The sequence below is a fragment of the Euprymna scolopes genome, chromosome 46 (genome assembly GCF_053919585.1).
Source record: "Euprymna scolopes isolate OS-2025 chromosome 46, ASM5391958v1, whole genome shotgun sequence".
Taxonomy (NCBI): domain Eukaryota; kingdom Metazoa; phylum Mollusca; class Cephalopoda; order Sepiida; family Sepiolidae; genus Euprymna; species Euprymna scolopes.
The window spans coordinates 66,685,695-66,702,262 of record NC_136527.1 but is presented as its reverse complement, the minus strand read 5'-3'; the positions used below and the strand labels follow the sequence as shown (position 1 = coordinate 66,702,262).

The 16,568-nt window shown below is 28.3% G+C and overlaps 1 protein-coding gene across 1 annotated transcript in view; it reads left to right on the top strand.

Moving 5' to 3' along the window:
• Nucleotides 1–11,471, top strand: part of LOC145270724 (uncharacterized) — a 33,621-nt gene extending 22,150 nt beyond the window's left edge. The window contains exon 2 of the mRNA XM_080126333.1: nt 8,712–11,471. Within this exon, the coding sequence (XP_079982459.1) occupies nt 9,340–10,797 (1,458 nt within the window). The 5' untranslated portion in view covers nt 8,712–9,339 and the 3' untranslated portion in view covers nt 10,798–11,471. The remainder of the gene's footprint in view (nt 1–8,711) is intronic.
• The last annotated feature ends 5,097 nt before the right edge of the window (nt 11,472–16,568 follow it).

Sequence of the window (16,568 nt, the reverse complement as noted above, 5' to 3'; positions counted from 1 at the left end):
GAATTGAAAGTTATAATATAATGGAATAGAAAGCTATAATTTAATTGAATATAAAGCTATAATTTAATTGAATAGAAAGCTATATGATAATTGAATAGAAAGCTATAATATAATGGAATAGAAAGTTATAATATAATGGAATAAAAAGCTATAATATGGAATAGAAAGTTATAATATAATGGAATAGAAAGTTATAATATAACGGAATAGAAAGCTATAATATAATTGGAAAGAAAGCTATAATATGGAATAGAAAGCTATAATATAATTGAATAGAAAGTTATAATATAATGGAATAGAAAGCTATAATATAATTTAATAGAAAGCTATAATATAATGGAATAGAAAGTTATAATATAATTGAAAAGAAAGCAATAATATAATAGAATAGAAAGTTATAATATAATGAAATAGAAAGTTATAATATTATGAAATAGAAAGTTATAATATAATGGAATAGAAAGCTATAATATAATGGAATAGAAAGCTATAATATAAGGAAATAGAAAGTTATAATATAATTGAATAGAAAGTTATAATATAATGGAATAGAAAGCTATAATATAATGGAATAGAAAGCTATAATATAATGGAATAGAAAGCAATAATATAATAGAATAGAAAGTTATAATATAATGAAATAGAAAGTTATAATATAATGGAATAGAAAGTTATAATATAATGAAATAGGAAGTTATAATATAATGGAATAGAAAGCTATAATATGGAATAGAAAGCTATAATATAATGGAATAGAAAGCTATTATATGATGAAAACGAAAGCTATAATATAATAGAATAGAAAGCTATAATATAATGGAATAGAAAGTTATAATATAATTAAATAGAAAGTTATAATATAATGGAATAGAAAGTTGTAATGGAATAGAAAGCTATAATATAATGGAATAGAAAGTTATAATATAATGGAATAGAAAGTTATAATATAATGGAATAGAAAGCTATAATATAATGGAATAGAAAGCTTTATTATAATTGAATAGAAAGCTATAATATAATGGAATGGAAAGTTATAATATAATGGAATAGAATGTTATAATATAATGGAATAGAAAGTTATAATATAATGGAATAGACAGCTATAATATAATGGAATAGAAAGTTATAATATAATGGAATAAAAAACTATAATATAATGGAATAGAAAGTTATAATATAATGGAATAGAAAGCTATAATGGAATAGAAAGCTATAATTTAATTGAATATAAAGCTATAATTTAATTGAATAGAAAGCTATAATATAATGGAATAGAAAGCTATAATATAATGGAATAGAAAGTTATAATATAATGGAATAGAAAGCTATAATATAATTGAATAGAAGGCTATCATATAATGGAATAGAAAGCTATATTATAATTGAATAGAAAGTGATAATATAATGGAAAAGAAAGCTATCATATAATGGAATAGAAAGCTATATTATAATTGAATAGAAAGCTATAATATAATGGAATAAAAAGCTATAATATAATGGAATAGAAAGTTTTAATATAATGGAATAGAATGTTATAATATAATGGAATAGAAAGTTATAATATAATGGAATAGAAATTTTTAATATAATGGAATAGAAAGCTATAATATAATGGAATAGAAAGTCATAATATAATGGAATAGAAAGTTATAATATAATGGAATAGAATGTCATAATATAATGGAATAGAAGGTTATAATATAATGGGATAGAAAGTTGTAATATAATGGAATAAAAAGTTATAATATAATTGGATAGAAAGTTATAATATAATTGGATAGAAAGCTATAATATAATTGAATAGAAAGCTATAATATAATGGAATAGAAAGTTATAATATAATGGAATAGAAAGTTATAATATAATGGAATAGAAAGTTATAATATAATGGAATAGAAAGCTATAATATAATGGAATAGAAAGCTATAATTGAATAGAAAGCTATAATATAATGGAATAGAAAGTAATAATATAATGGAATAGAAAGCTATTATATAATGGAATAGAAAGTTATAATATAATTGGATAGAAAACTATAATATAATGGAATAGAAAGCTATAATATAATGGAATAGAAAGCTATAATATAATGGAATAGAAAGCTATAATATAATGGAATAGAAAGCTATAATATAATGGAATAGAAAGCTATAATATAATGGAATAGAAAGTTATAATATAATGGAATAGAATGTTATAATATAATGGAATAGAAAGCTATTATATAATGGAATAGAAAGTTATAATATAATAGGATAGAAAACTATAATATAATTGAATAGGAAGCTATAATATAATGGAATAGAAAGTTATAATTGGATAGAAAGCTATAATATAATGGAATAGAAGCTATAATATAATAGAATAGAAAGTTATAATATAATGGAATAGAAAGCTATAATATAATGGAATAGAAAGCTATAATATAATGGAATAGAAAGCTATAATGTAATGGAATAGAAAGCTATAATGTAATGGAATAGAAAGTTATAATATAATGGAATAGAAAGCTATAATATAATGGAATATAAAGCTATAACATAATGGAATAGAAAGCTATAATGTAATGGAATAGAAAGTTATAATATAATGGAATAGAAAGCTATAATATAATGGAATAGAAAGCTATAATATAATGGAATAGAAAGCTATAATGTAATGGAATAGAAAGCTATAATGTAATGGAATAGAAAGTTATAATATAATGGAATAGAAAGATATATTATAATTGAATAGAAAGCTATAATATAATGGAATAGAAAGCTATAATGTAATGGAATAGAAAGCTATAATGTAATGGAATAGAAAGTTATAATATAATGGAATAGAAAGCTATATTATAATTGAATAGAAAGCTATAATATAATAGAATATAAAGCTATAATATAATGGAATAGAAAGCTATAATGTAATGGAATAGAAAGTTATAATATAATGGAATAGAAAGCTATAATATAATGGAATAGAAAGCTATAATATAATGGAATAGAAAGCTATAATGTAATGGAATAGAAAGCTATAATGTAATGGAATAGAAAGTTATAATATAATGGAATAGAACGCTATAATATAATGGAATAGAAAGCTATAATATAATGGAATAGAAAGCTATAATGTAATGGAATAGAAAGTTATAATATAATGGAATAGAAAGCTATAATATAATGGAATAGAAAGCTATAATATAATGGAATAGAAAGCTATAATGCAATGGAATAGAAAGTTATAATATAATGGAATAGAAAGCTATAATATAATGGAATAGAAAGCTATAATATAATGGAATAGAAAGCTATAATGTAATGGAATAGAAAGCTATAATATAATGGAATAAAAAACTATAATATAATTGAATAGAAAGCTATAATATAATGGAATATAAAGCTATAATATAATGGAATATAAAGCTATAATATAATGGAATAGAAAGCTATAATGTAATGGAATAGAAAGCTATAATGTAATGGAATAGAAAGCTATAATATAATGGAATATAAAGCTATAATATAATGGAATAGAAAGCTATAATATAATGGAATATAAAGCTATAATATAATGGAATAGAAAGCTATAATGTAATTGAATAGAAAGCTATAATATAATGGAATAGAAAGCTATAATATAATGGAATATAAAGCTATAATATAATGGAATAGAAAGCTATAATGTAATGGAATAGAAAGTTATAATATAATGGAATAAAAAACTATAATATAATGGAATAGAAAGTTATAATATAATGGAATAGAAAGCTATAATATAATGGAATAGAAAGCTATAATATAATGGAATAGAAAGTTATAATATAATGTAATAGAAAGCTATAATATAATGGAATAGAAAGCTATAATATAATGGAATAGAAAGTTATAATATAATGGAATAGAAAGCTATTATATAATGGAATAGAAAGCTATAATATAATGGAATAGAAAGCTATAATATAATGGAATAGAAAGCTATTATATAATGGAAAGAAAGCTATAATATAATTTGATATCAAAACAATGAACTGATGGAAACCAGTAGATCACCGAGTCAAATGAGCTGGATGAAAAGGAAGTAGGAATAGATCAGACAATTCTCAAAAATTGTCATAATAGTATTTATAGAAAAGACTGAGACTAATAACATCATGTCTGTGAGAGGGTGGTTGCGGTTATTATAGAGAAGAAGATTGAACCAATCAAATTACAGATACGTTTCTGCAAATTATCAAGAACCTTCAGAAATAATAAGACGAAAATATGACAACAGTACTACATAGATTGTCTGATGGTAGATTGGTAGAGATAGAGAAGAGATTTCGGTGTTAGAAAATGTTTAAAGCAAAATAGAATACGAGAAGACGAAGTCATATAAAGTAAAACAATATTCAGACTAGAATAAACCCCAGCATCACACTGGCATTGATGGAAATGAAAATGAAAGAGTTACTAATTAGCATAGATCAAAAAGAAAAAATATTATGTCACTAACTTTTTCATAAATATCAGGTGTGACTATTTAAAGAAGAAATAACCCTAATGATATTTCAGGCATAAAGCCCAGACACAGAGAGAATTACTGCAGAGTTTTTCTTTTTTTGTCAGAAATAAATTAGATCACGTTGTCGCCGATGCAAAGAAATCATGTAAAATAATGATTACTAAATATAAAATTTTGTTGATATGTTATTGAGCTAACATAAAGATGATGATTGCAAAGACAGGATATGACTATTGATCTTAGTCTTGAAATGACCAAGGCTGTAGGTAGAAGAAAAACAGTAAGCAGAAAAGGAGTTCCACAACCTTGAAGTCATTCGAAAACAGCTACTGGAATAGAAAACTGTGTTATAATTGGATATTAAAACAATGAACTGATGGCGACCACTAGATCAATGATTCAAACGAGCTGGACAAATAAGAAGTAGGAATGGACAAATAAGAAGTAGGAATGGACAAATAGGAAGTAGGAATGGACAAATAGGAAGTAGGAATGGACAAATAAGAAGTAGGAATGGACAAATAAGAAGTAGGAATGGACAAATAGGAAGTAGGAATGGACAAATAAGAAGTAGGAATGGGCAAATCAGAAGTAGGAATGGACAAATAAGAAGTAGGAATGGACAAATAAGAAGTAGGAATGAACAAATAAGAAGTAGGAATGGACAAATAAGAAGTAGGGATGGACAAATAGAGAAAGGGTGAAGCCAATCATACGTTTGTGCAAGTTATCAAGAATCTTCAAATAATACAGAAATAATAAGACAAAAAAGTTTATGTAGAATATCATGGTGTCATACTTTGTCAAACGACTTTGAAATGTCAAGCCCAATGTCCATAGCCTCTTCCTAATTATTCAGAAAATTTACAGAACCATTTTATTACAACAGAAAATAGATCAGCTGTTAAACGAAAACTACAAAAGCTATTAAACAGGTCCAGACCTTCCAGAATATAAACAAGCTTTCAATTGAACAACCTTTGAAACACTTTGCTTAAGAAGACTGATAGGACGATATTTGATTTGGTTAGACCAATCACCAGTATTTTTTCAAGATAGGGACAACAGAGGAATCTTTCCAACAAGAATGGAAACAGTACTGAGACAAACAGGTTGAACCATTTTGAAAAAATGGAAGGAAGTTTAAGATCACATTGTTTATGAACGACAGGAAGCTTTAAACTGATCAAGACCAACAAGAATTCTAGCAACCATATTTTGATTAATAGTTACAAAATCTGGAGATTAAACACTTTTATAAAGAAAATTTAGAATAACAGCGTTAGATTCACGATAGAATTGCCAGAAAAAAAGACGGGCAAAGAGATCAGCTTCATCCTTAGAAGTTTACATGACTTGAAAACCATTAAAAAAATAACATACTTGCCATTATTGATAACACTTATTATAGATCCTCCAAAAATCAACAGGACACCATTTTGTGATAAGATGAATACTTTGAGAATAATTAGACAACTTCAAATGTGCATACATTGCTAGCTCTTCTGTAGGATGGGCTTAGAACAGTCATGACGATACTGATTGAAATAATGAGTATGATAGGCTATGGTAGAAGTACAAACAGATGAAGACCACGGAGGTGAATAAGGTTTGCTTTGAAACTGATTATGAAAAATGAAGGTATTAATTCCAACAAAACTCAGTCTGTAATCTCTTAGCAGCATTCAAAAACATACCAGAAATAAGACCCAGTGGAACGTCATATAGAAAGCTGGTCAACAAAATGTCTACTCCTATAATCGTAATGTTGCTAACTACAAACTGTTGATTTTATCATGACAACATTACTTTTGAACAAACGAAAATAAACTACTGAGGAAGGTTATTATCAGGTAAGTAACTAGGGAAGGTGACAATTTGGGACAAATCATGAGACACAAATGTTAAGAGGAATTACATTAAAATGGCCTTTGCAATTGAGTGAGAGAGCTAGAAAATAATAATAAAGAGAAACAAAGTTGAGACTAGCAATGGGTTTTCATAATAAAATCAATCATCCAAGGATTATGACCGACGTGTGATAGACGTCCTTGAAATTACATAAAAGATTTGGAAAATATGCTGTTAAAGACTTAAAAATTGATGTTAAAAATTGCATTTTTATTTTATTTTATTTCAAAAATCAAATAATATCTGGATCTTTATTTTGATTTAAAATTCTGAATGTATCAAATAATATCTGGATCTTTATTTTGATTTAAAATTCTGAATGTATCAAATAGTATCTGGATCTTTATTTTGATTTAAAAATCTGAATGTATCAAATAATATCTGGATCTTTATTTTGATTTAAAAATCTGAATGTATCAAATAATATCTGGATCTTTATTTTGATTTAAAAATCTGAATGTATCAAATAATATCTGGATCTTTATTTTGATTTAAAAATCTGAATGTATCAAATAGTATCTGGATGTTTATTTTGATTTAAAATTCTGAATGTATCAAATAGTATCTGGATCTTTATTTTGATTTAAAATTCTGAATGTATCAAATAATATCTGGATCTTTATTTTGATTTAAAAATCTGAATGTATCAAATAGTATCTGGATCTTTATTTTGATTTAAAAATCTGAATGTATCAAATAGTATCTGGATCTTTATTTTGATTTAAAAATCTGAATGTATCAAATAGTATCTGGATCTTTATTTTGATTTAAAAATCTGAATGTATCAAATAGTATCTGGATCTTTATTTTGATTTAAAAATCTGAATGTATCAAATAGTATCTGGATCTTTATTTTGATTTAAAAATCTTAATGTATCAAATAGTATCTGGATCTTTATTTTGATTTAAAAATCTGAATGTATCAAATAGTATTTGGATCTATATTTTGATTTAAAAAACTGAATGTATCAAATAATATCTGGATCTTTATTTTGATTTAAAAATCTGAATGTATCAAATAGTATCTGGATCTTTATTTTGATTTAAAAATCTGAATGTATCAAATAGTATCTGGATCTTTATTTTGATTTAAAAATCTGAATGTATCAAATAGTATCTGGATCTTTATTTTGATTTAAAAATCTGAATGTATCAAATAGTATCTGGATGTTTATTTTGATTTAAAAATCTGAATGTATCAAATAGTATCTGGATCTTTATTTTGATTTAAAAATCAGAATGTATCAAATATCTGGATGTTTATTTTGATTTAAAAATTTGAATGTATCAAATAATATCTGGATGTTTATTTTGATTTAAAAATCTGAATGTATCAAATAGTATATGGATGTTTATTTTGATTTAAAATTCTGAATGTATCAAATAGTATCTGGATCTTTATTTTGATTTAAAATTCTGAATGTATCAAATAGTATCTGGATGTTTATTTTGATTTAAAAATCTGAATGTATCAAATAGTATCTGGATCTTTATTTTGATTTAAAAATCTGAATGTATCAAATAATATCTGGATGTTTATTTCGATTTAAAAAATTGAATGTATCAAATAGTATCTGGATCTTTATTTTGATTTAAAAAACCTGAATGTATCAAATAGTATCTTGATCTTTATTTTGATTTAAAAATCTGAATGTATCAAATAATATCTGGATGTTTATTTTTATTTAAAAATCTGAATGTATCAAATAGTATCTTGGTGTTTATTTTGATTTAAAAATCTGTATATTTCGAATAGTATCTGGATCTTTATTTTGATTTAAAAATCTGTATGTTTCAAATATTATCTGGATCTTTATTTTTAATGAGATGATGAGTGTATTTGAGATGAGATATTAGCATTTTCTACAAAAAATGCGAGCCATGTTGTTATGAATAAGTAAAGAAATGAGGTCAGAAAAATGGCTTTTTGTAAAATATTGGACAATCAATTTACACATGCATTCTTATTATTATAACACTCTTGAATAACTCTCATACAACTATCCTTACCGGATGTTGTAAAGCTGTTTCCAAATTTTATTTTGCTTATAATTTCTTATTAAAACGGATGCTGTACAGCTGTTTTCAAATTTTCTTTGGATTATAATGAAGTCTTGAAAGAACATTATACAATCTTTGATCGAAATAAAATAAATTATCCTAATATTCTTGATAATGTAATTTAATAATATGACTTGTTAATCAAATCTATTTTCTAAAGCTATAATATCTTCACGTGTCAATTTCAATATCTTGTTGAGATTGGAAAATTGTATATCATAATCTATTTTTATTTTTTGTTCATTTTACAGATACTTCAATTGGAAAATGCATTCTTAAAGATTTAAATGGATTACGATTTCTAAATGAAAAAGAGAAATGAAAACCATACAAAACATAATATGGGGCAATTTTTATTGTAAATTTAGAAGCTTTTCATTGGTTGCTCACCATGACTTGTGATTATAAAAACGATTGTCAAAATCATTGGTCTCATACCATCCATCAGGAGTCAAAAACATTTCACAATATCATAATCTATTTTTATTTTCTGTTCATTTTACAGATACTTCAATTAGAAAATGCATTCTTGAAGATTTAAATTGATTACGATTTCACAAACATTACAATGAAAACCATACAAAACTGAAATGTTTGAAATGATGTTATATGAAAGGTTAATAATTAACTTTTAAAAATAATTAGACATAAAAATGTAATCTTCATTTACTCATCTGTTAATCTTCTTAAATTATGGTGTACCGTTTCAACATTATATCCTTACATGTTGAGCAAGGAATTCTTTTGAACATGATGCAACGCTTACTGCTGTAAATATATAATTATACACTAAAGAGAATTGTATTTGCATATATGTAATCTCTTACTCTGATAATAGTCTTATTTTTTATTTCCAGAAAAAACATAGATTCTGCTAAAATGCCGAATTTTAATTTGGAAAAGAAAGAAATGTGTTGCGATGTATGTGGAAGAGGATTTTCACATGAAGCAAAATTAAAACAACATATGCGAATACACACTGAAGAGAAGCAATATACTTGTGAAATATGCAGCAAATCATTTTTGGAGAAAGGAAACTTAAAAATACATATCCGGAGTCATACTGGGGAAAAGCCATATTCTTGTGATGTATGTGGTAAATCATATACAAGTAAACAGAATCTAACTATACATACTCGAAGTCATTCTGGAGAAAAGCCATATTCTTGTGATGTGTGCAGGATGTCTTTTGCAGAGATGTCAATCATGAAAAAACATATTAGAACACATACTGGAGAAAAGCCATATTCATGTGCTGTATGTGGAATGTCATTTGCACTATTGTCAACCATGAAAAACCATGTAAGAACACACACTGGGGAAAAGCCATATACTTGTGACATCTGTGGGACATCATTTACACAGGGAAAAACCATGAAAAAACATATAAGAACACACACTGGAGAAAAGCCATACCCCTGTGTTATATGTGGTAAATCGTATACAACTAAAGATAATCTAACTACGCATACTAGAAGTCATACTGGAGAAAAGCCATATGCTTGTGATGTATGTGGTAAATCGTATACAACTAAACAGAATCTAACCATACATATTCAAAGTCATTCTGGAGAAAAGCCATATTCTTCTGAAATATGCAGCAAATCATTTTCCGAACATGGGAACTTTACTAAACATATGCAAAGTCATACTGTAGATAAACCATATAATTGTGAGGTGTGTGGTAAAGTCTATAATACTAAAGAATATCTAACTATACATATTCGAAGTCATACTGGAGAGAAACCATATTCTTGTGAAATATGCAGCAAATCATTTTCTGAACGTGGGAAATTAACTAAACATATGCAAAGTCATACTGTAGATAAACCATATAATTGTGAGGTGTGTGGTAAAGTCTATAATACTAAAGAGTATCTAACTATACATATTCGAATTCATACTGGAGAGAAACCATATTCTTGTGAAATATGCAGCAAATCATTTATAGAAAGTGGGAAATTGACTAAACATATGAAAAGTCATACTGGAGAGAAACCATATTCTTGTGAGGTATGTGCGACTTCCTTTGCAGAAAAATCATCGTTGACTAGACACATGAAAATGCACACTGGGGAGAAACCATATTCTTGTGAAATATGCAGCAACTCATTTATCGAAAGTGGGAAATTAACTAAACACATGCAAAGTCATACTGGAGATAAACCATACGAATGTGAGGTGTGCGCGACTTCTTTTACACAGAAATCATCGTTGAATAGACACATGAAAATGCACACTGGGGAGAAACCATATTCATGTAAAGTTTGTGGTAAATCATTTTGGGAAAAAAACAAATTAAATAAACATGTCGAAACTCATACTGAAGAGAACTGAAATTTTAAGGATTTCTTTTACACTTTTGTCAACTTGATGCAAGTAACTCCCTGTTTCTGCAACAAGATGTGCCAACGCACAAGTACCTCGATTATTGATGGATGCATAGAAAGACACGCACATCAAAATAAGATGAGATCATGTAAATAATTTAGCTGGAGACATTTGGAAACTTGACACCAACTACCCATACATGTGTCTCTTTATTATCTTATTCTCTTTTTATGTGTAGACATACAGTACTGTTTCGTTGTATCACAGCTCATCAGTGCACTTAGACTAGCACCTTTTTCTAACCGAGGATTTAACCTACAATCATTACACTGATAGCAATCAGTTCTACCCACTGGCCCAAGGGACGGGAGCTCACAAATAATCTCAACAAAACTTTATTAAAAAAAAAACATCCACCGCTTTTCTATAGAGCTGAAAGCTATGAGATCAAGGGTTACATCTTCTTAGTGTTTGCTCTTGTACACATGAACAAAATAAGCAACGGCACAAAGAAGCTGATGGAGAAATGTTGCTTCTCACATCAACAGGCTTTTTGATTATACGTTTGTTATGTTTATTATTAGTTGACAAAACACCCCTAAGATTAACTGTTTTATTTACAAACAAAGTTTTTCAATAAAAAAAAATGAGCATGTAAGAAAATGGGCTTTTAAACAAAACTATTTGCTTTTTGGTGTTTCTATATCATAACGAAAATGTATTCAATTTCAAGTACAAGATTACCTACGTAATTGCTACATTTTAAATAGTAACATGTCCAAAAATTACGAAAATCGTTAATGTAAAAAAACGTAGTTTGATAAAATTACATGCTGATATTGGGTCGCGTGGTTAAGCAAAAGGGTAAGTAACTCAGTTGAAACAATTTGTAGCAGAATTTATTAAGAAACCACAGAGATAAACATAACATATAATTTGTGATGTTTTTAAAAATAACTTTAGAACTGCTTTTATAACTGTTCGAAATTACTTTACCTATATTGGCATAAGATTTCCGAAAAGTTGAAAACTTAATTACCTCCCCTGTTAACTCTCCAATTCAAATCTGTAGATTTTGAAACCGAATCCCTATATTTTACAAATGTCTTTTTCCATTTTTAATTCTCTATTTTATTGTTTTTTTCGTAATTGTAAATGGAAAAATAATAACAATCTTTTAAGAGCTTATATCACGGAAAACTATATTAATTAATGGGACAGTTAGAAACAAAATGATTTCTTGGTTGAAATATGAAGTATCAGATGAATGTCTGACGTTTGGCCGGATGCCTCATCTGCAGCTTGAATGAAACAAGAAAATGGAAAAATAAGGAATATCCTTTAAGAGCTCATATCATAGAGGTGAAGAAAATAGACAATATGCCTTTAAAAATCATCAAGTAAGTATTAAGTCGACCTAATAAGATAATTTATCATTAATTTAGTTATGAGTTTTATCATCTCATCAACGGATCTGTAAGGGGCCAGAATCCTGTGATACTTTCTGATTGCATGAAATATTGTAGTAGGATTGCTTAAGAATAAAATTTCTGATTGGTTGAAATTTTCTAGCAAGATGAAATGACTGCTTACGAATGAACTTTGACATACTTTTGCATAATTTTGGTAATTTGATTTTTTGTTAATAAATCTTAGTCAACTATGTATGTTTTCATTTACGTTTCATTTTTAAATAGTTAATATATGTTCAAAGTTGGAGTGTAAAGGGAGAAATATGAAAAAAACAATGTACCAAATATTTTTCTATCCACTGTATATACAAGGAAGCAGTTGAATAAATAGCAGTCAATAAAAGACCAACAGGTCAGGTTTGGCCTCTGTAATTGCATTTCAACCTCTGGAAGGTTGCAACGTAGACCTCTTATGTTAGAGAAAACAACATTAGTGGGGATCTACTTTGGATGAGCTGGTTCTGGGGTTTCTTTTTGTTATTTGGGCGTTTTCACAGGCTAGGGACTTTGTAGAAGAGATTAGTGGAGTCATTTAGAGCAGGAGGACTGATGGAAAGCAGGGAGAGAAAGAACAAAAACATTTTTAAAAGAGAATAACGTAGTCGTAGTAATCCCCATTAATATGACATCGAGAGGTTAGGATTAAGCTACTGCATTGTCCAAACTCGATTCGCCAAATGTCACTTCAGCAGCCTCAGTATTTTGTACCTGCTGATAGGACATTCTCTTTGGGAACTACTTCAAGATTCGGGTCACTGACAATCAGGAAGATCACATCAGCCCAGGAAAACGTTTATTTCCAGCATCATTATTATTGTCATGACAATAATAATGATGCTGGAAATCTTATTATTGTCATGACAATAATGATGATGCTGGAAATCTTATTATTGTCATTACAATAATAATGATGCTGGCAATCTTATTATTGTCATGACAATAATAATGATGCTGGAAATCTTATTATTGTCATGACAATAATGATAGAATTGGCAGAGAATTTACTCATCTCTAGCTACTGCTTTCACAAAACTGTCGCTTGACTATACAACGTTTTCTTTCTTCTTTATAAAAATATCGTTCATTCGTTGAAGATGATTGAGCGACAAAACAGTTGGGATGTTTTTAACATACACATGTTATCATACAAATAGAATAAAATTTAAATAAAAATATTTTCACTTGAAGTTAGTATATTTATTTTAAACTTAGAAATACTCTTAATATAATTCATGAGAGTAAGAACAAAATATGAGGGGAAAACATTTTTTGAAAGAGAATAATGTAGTCGTAGCAGTTCCTATTAATATAACGTCGAGAGATCCTACCAGAAGCTACTGCATTGTCCAAACTCGATTCAACCAAATGTCAATTCAGAAGCTCCAGTATTTTGCACCTGCTGATAGGACATTCTCTTTGGGAGCTATTCCAGGATTCGAGTCACTGATCATCAGGAAGATAACATCAGCCCAGGAAAATGTTTATTTCCCGCATCATTATTATTGTCATGACAATAATAATAGAATGGCCAGAGAATTTACTCATATCTAACTACTGCTTTCACAAAACTGCCGATCGAGTATACGTTTTCTTTCTTCTTTATCAAAATATCATTCATTCGTTGATGATTGAGCGACAAAATAGTTGGGATGTTTTTAACATACACATCTTATCATACAAACAGAATAAAATTTAAATTAAAATATTTTCAATTAAAGTTAGTATGTAACCCCACATGTGTCTCCCTCAGGAACGCCGACTCCCAACGTCATGTACCGTGGATTTTTTGTTCGACTGTTCTTATGGCCGGATCGTTCTTTTCCCGTTGGCGACTGTTGATGAGAACACGCGGTTCACAAAATAAAAATATGAACGAAGAAAGGAAAACACAACGCCAATGTTCACATATAAATTGACTGTTGAACTTGTGAGTGTGTGTGTCTTCTCCTGTTCTATCGATGTTACATTTGTCTATCTCTGTTTCACAATCAACTTTAAATGTCACACTAGTCGTTATCAACTTCAACCCGACATCTAGCGCATCTAGATCTCAAATGACTGTTCCCTCTACGTTGGTATCACAGGTCGCCCACCCCACCCTGGATACCGGAAGCATCCCTTACCTGTTTTATCAGTAGGTTTCTATTGTTATGGTTGATTGTAGGATATTTCCGATTTCTTTGTTTATTCTAAGCTATTTCCTCTCCACTGCTAATTGTAGGATATTTCCGATTTCTTTGTTTATTCTAAGCTATTTCCTCTTCCTTTTTCTATACCCCCCTCTTAGCACTTAGTGGCTCAAATCCACCCCACGGCCACTTTATAGTATAACAAGTATAATTATTTTGAACTTGGAAATACTATTAATATAATTAATGATAGAATGAGAAACGAAATTAGAAAAACAATCAACGTTTTTCTATTAAAAATCGACACCTAAGACGAAATAGATGTTTAGATTTTATAAAGGAAAATTAATCAAAAATACAAAAATTGGTCTAAATTTTCCGTTAAATATACTTTTTATTTGTCAACCAAAATATTTGGTTTCTCATCGGAGCAAAACAGGAATGTCAGCACACAAAAACAGAAAAGGAATAAAAGCAAATGGTTTGTTTCCTATTTTTTTGTTCCAACAAAAATCCATTTTGTACGCCAAAAGCAAGAACAGAAATAAAAAAAACTCCTCCATATGTTGTTTTCTTTCTTTTTTTCTATTCTTTCTTGCCATGCTGTAAAGTTGGAGAAAGAAACGCTTGTGTGTAGAGATCAGCGCATTGTATCTCAGCGGTTGTATTTTGAAATGTTGGAACTGTGCGTTGGCAATGCGAGATTAATATCAAGGGTGTGACTTCCATTATGGAAACGTTGATTAATTTATCACGTGTAACTTTAACCGGACTTCCATTATAGAAACGCTTATTTAATTTGAATAAATTTAAATACACATCAAGTGCGCTTGAAAGCCAAATCACAACGTAATATTAGGAAAATAAACAAATATTTACTTGTTTGAAATTTATAATATAAATATATTTCTTAGCCAAACTCCATCCTGAGATACAACCTGTGGAAATGTTAAAAATAAAACAATTTTGTTTTAAACTGAGTATGAACTTTTCATACAAAAACATTTCTAGAGAAAACAATGAAAACACGATGGGCATGTTGTTCAAGCGACAGCATTACATGGAACAAAAACCAGTTATGGAAAGAGAAAAGAAAGAATACCTTTTCTATTGTGTAATGTCATATTGATGTACAGCGAAACAGTGCAAACAATTATTTTAAATGATTTTCACATCCGACATTCGTGAATTTTTACAAGGAATGCACTTATGCAGATTTATACATACAAGCCAGATATGGATAAAGATATTGAAAATGTGAGGAAACGTAGAAACGTTGAGCATTTGTAGCAAAAGCAGCAATAAAATTGAGCGCTTGAATTAAAAAAAAACAAAGCATGGTTACATCGACACAATGTACTATACCGCATACCGTTAACTATTAATGACATACCAACAACTATTGTATTATTGAAGTTTTGATATTTTATCTTGTTCAGCTCTATTACGACCAGTCATTTTGAATAGTGACATCAATAAACACAGACGTTTCGATTTTGTTCGATGCTACGTTTGACTTTATGGCCTTGTATTTTATGTATCTGCCCACCTGTATGCGTTTGTCATCGAACATCGTCACCTTTTCCGGTTGATGTTATCGTTGAGGTTCCATCTTCCCAGATGCTCGATGGTTTGTCAAGTAGCATTTTGCACAGATCTTTCAATGGAGATACTTACATACTTTGTTGTGGCAGACAACAATATAAAAGCCATCGGTAAATAGGATTTTGCAACCAGACATAGTTTTATTTTAATTCATTTGAAGTTCTCAGAAATCAATTAAAGTAATTGTTCATGTATGTTTCAATTAAATCAGTTTGTGAAGACAAACGACACACTATTAAGAATATGGTTTTTCACAAGGGTATGTTCGCATATGTAGAGTAAATTGTAATGACGGCTAAAAGTCAGATCATACTCTACAAGAATGTTACTTTACTTTAGTGTTTGTGTCTTTATAATTAATTGAAAACTTTATAAGTGTGCCTTCGCCTATGTTTAACTAATGTTAATTTCACGCTAAAGAAGAGCCTCAAACATTACAACATTATGGCTTCCCCTTTTTTATTTTACTTTTGTTAGTTTGAAGAGATCAAGGGGCTCCTTCCTGGGGCTGAAACTTGATTCTATTATAGTTTAAATTTATATCCGAGGCCTCTTTTACGAAAAGACACTG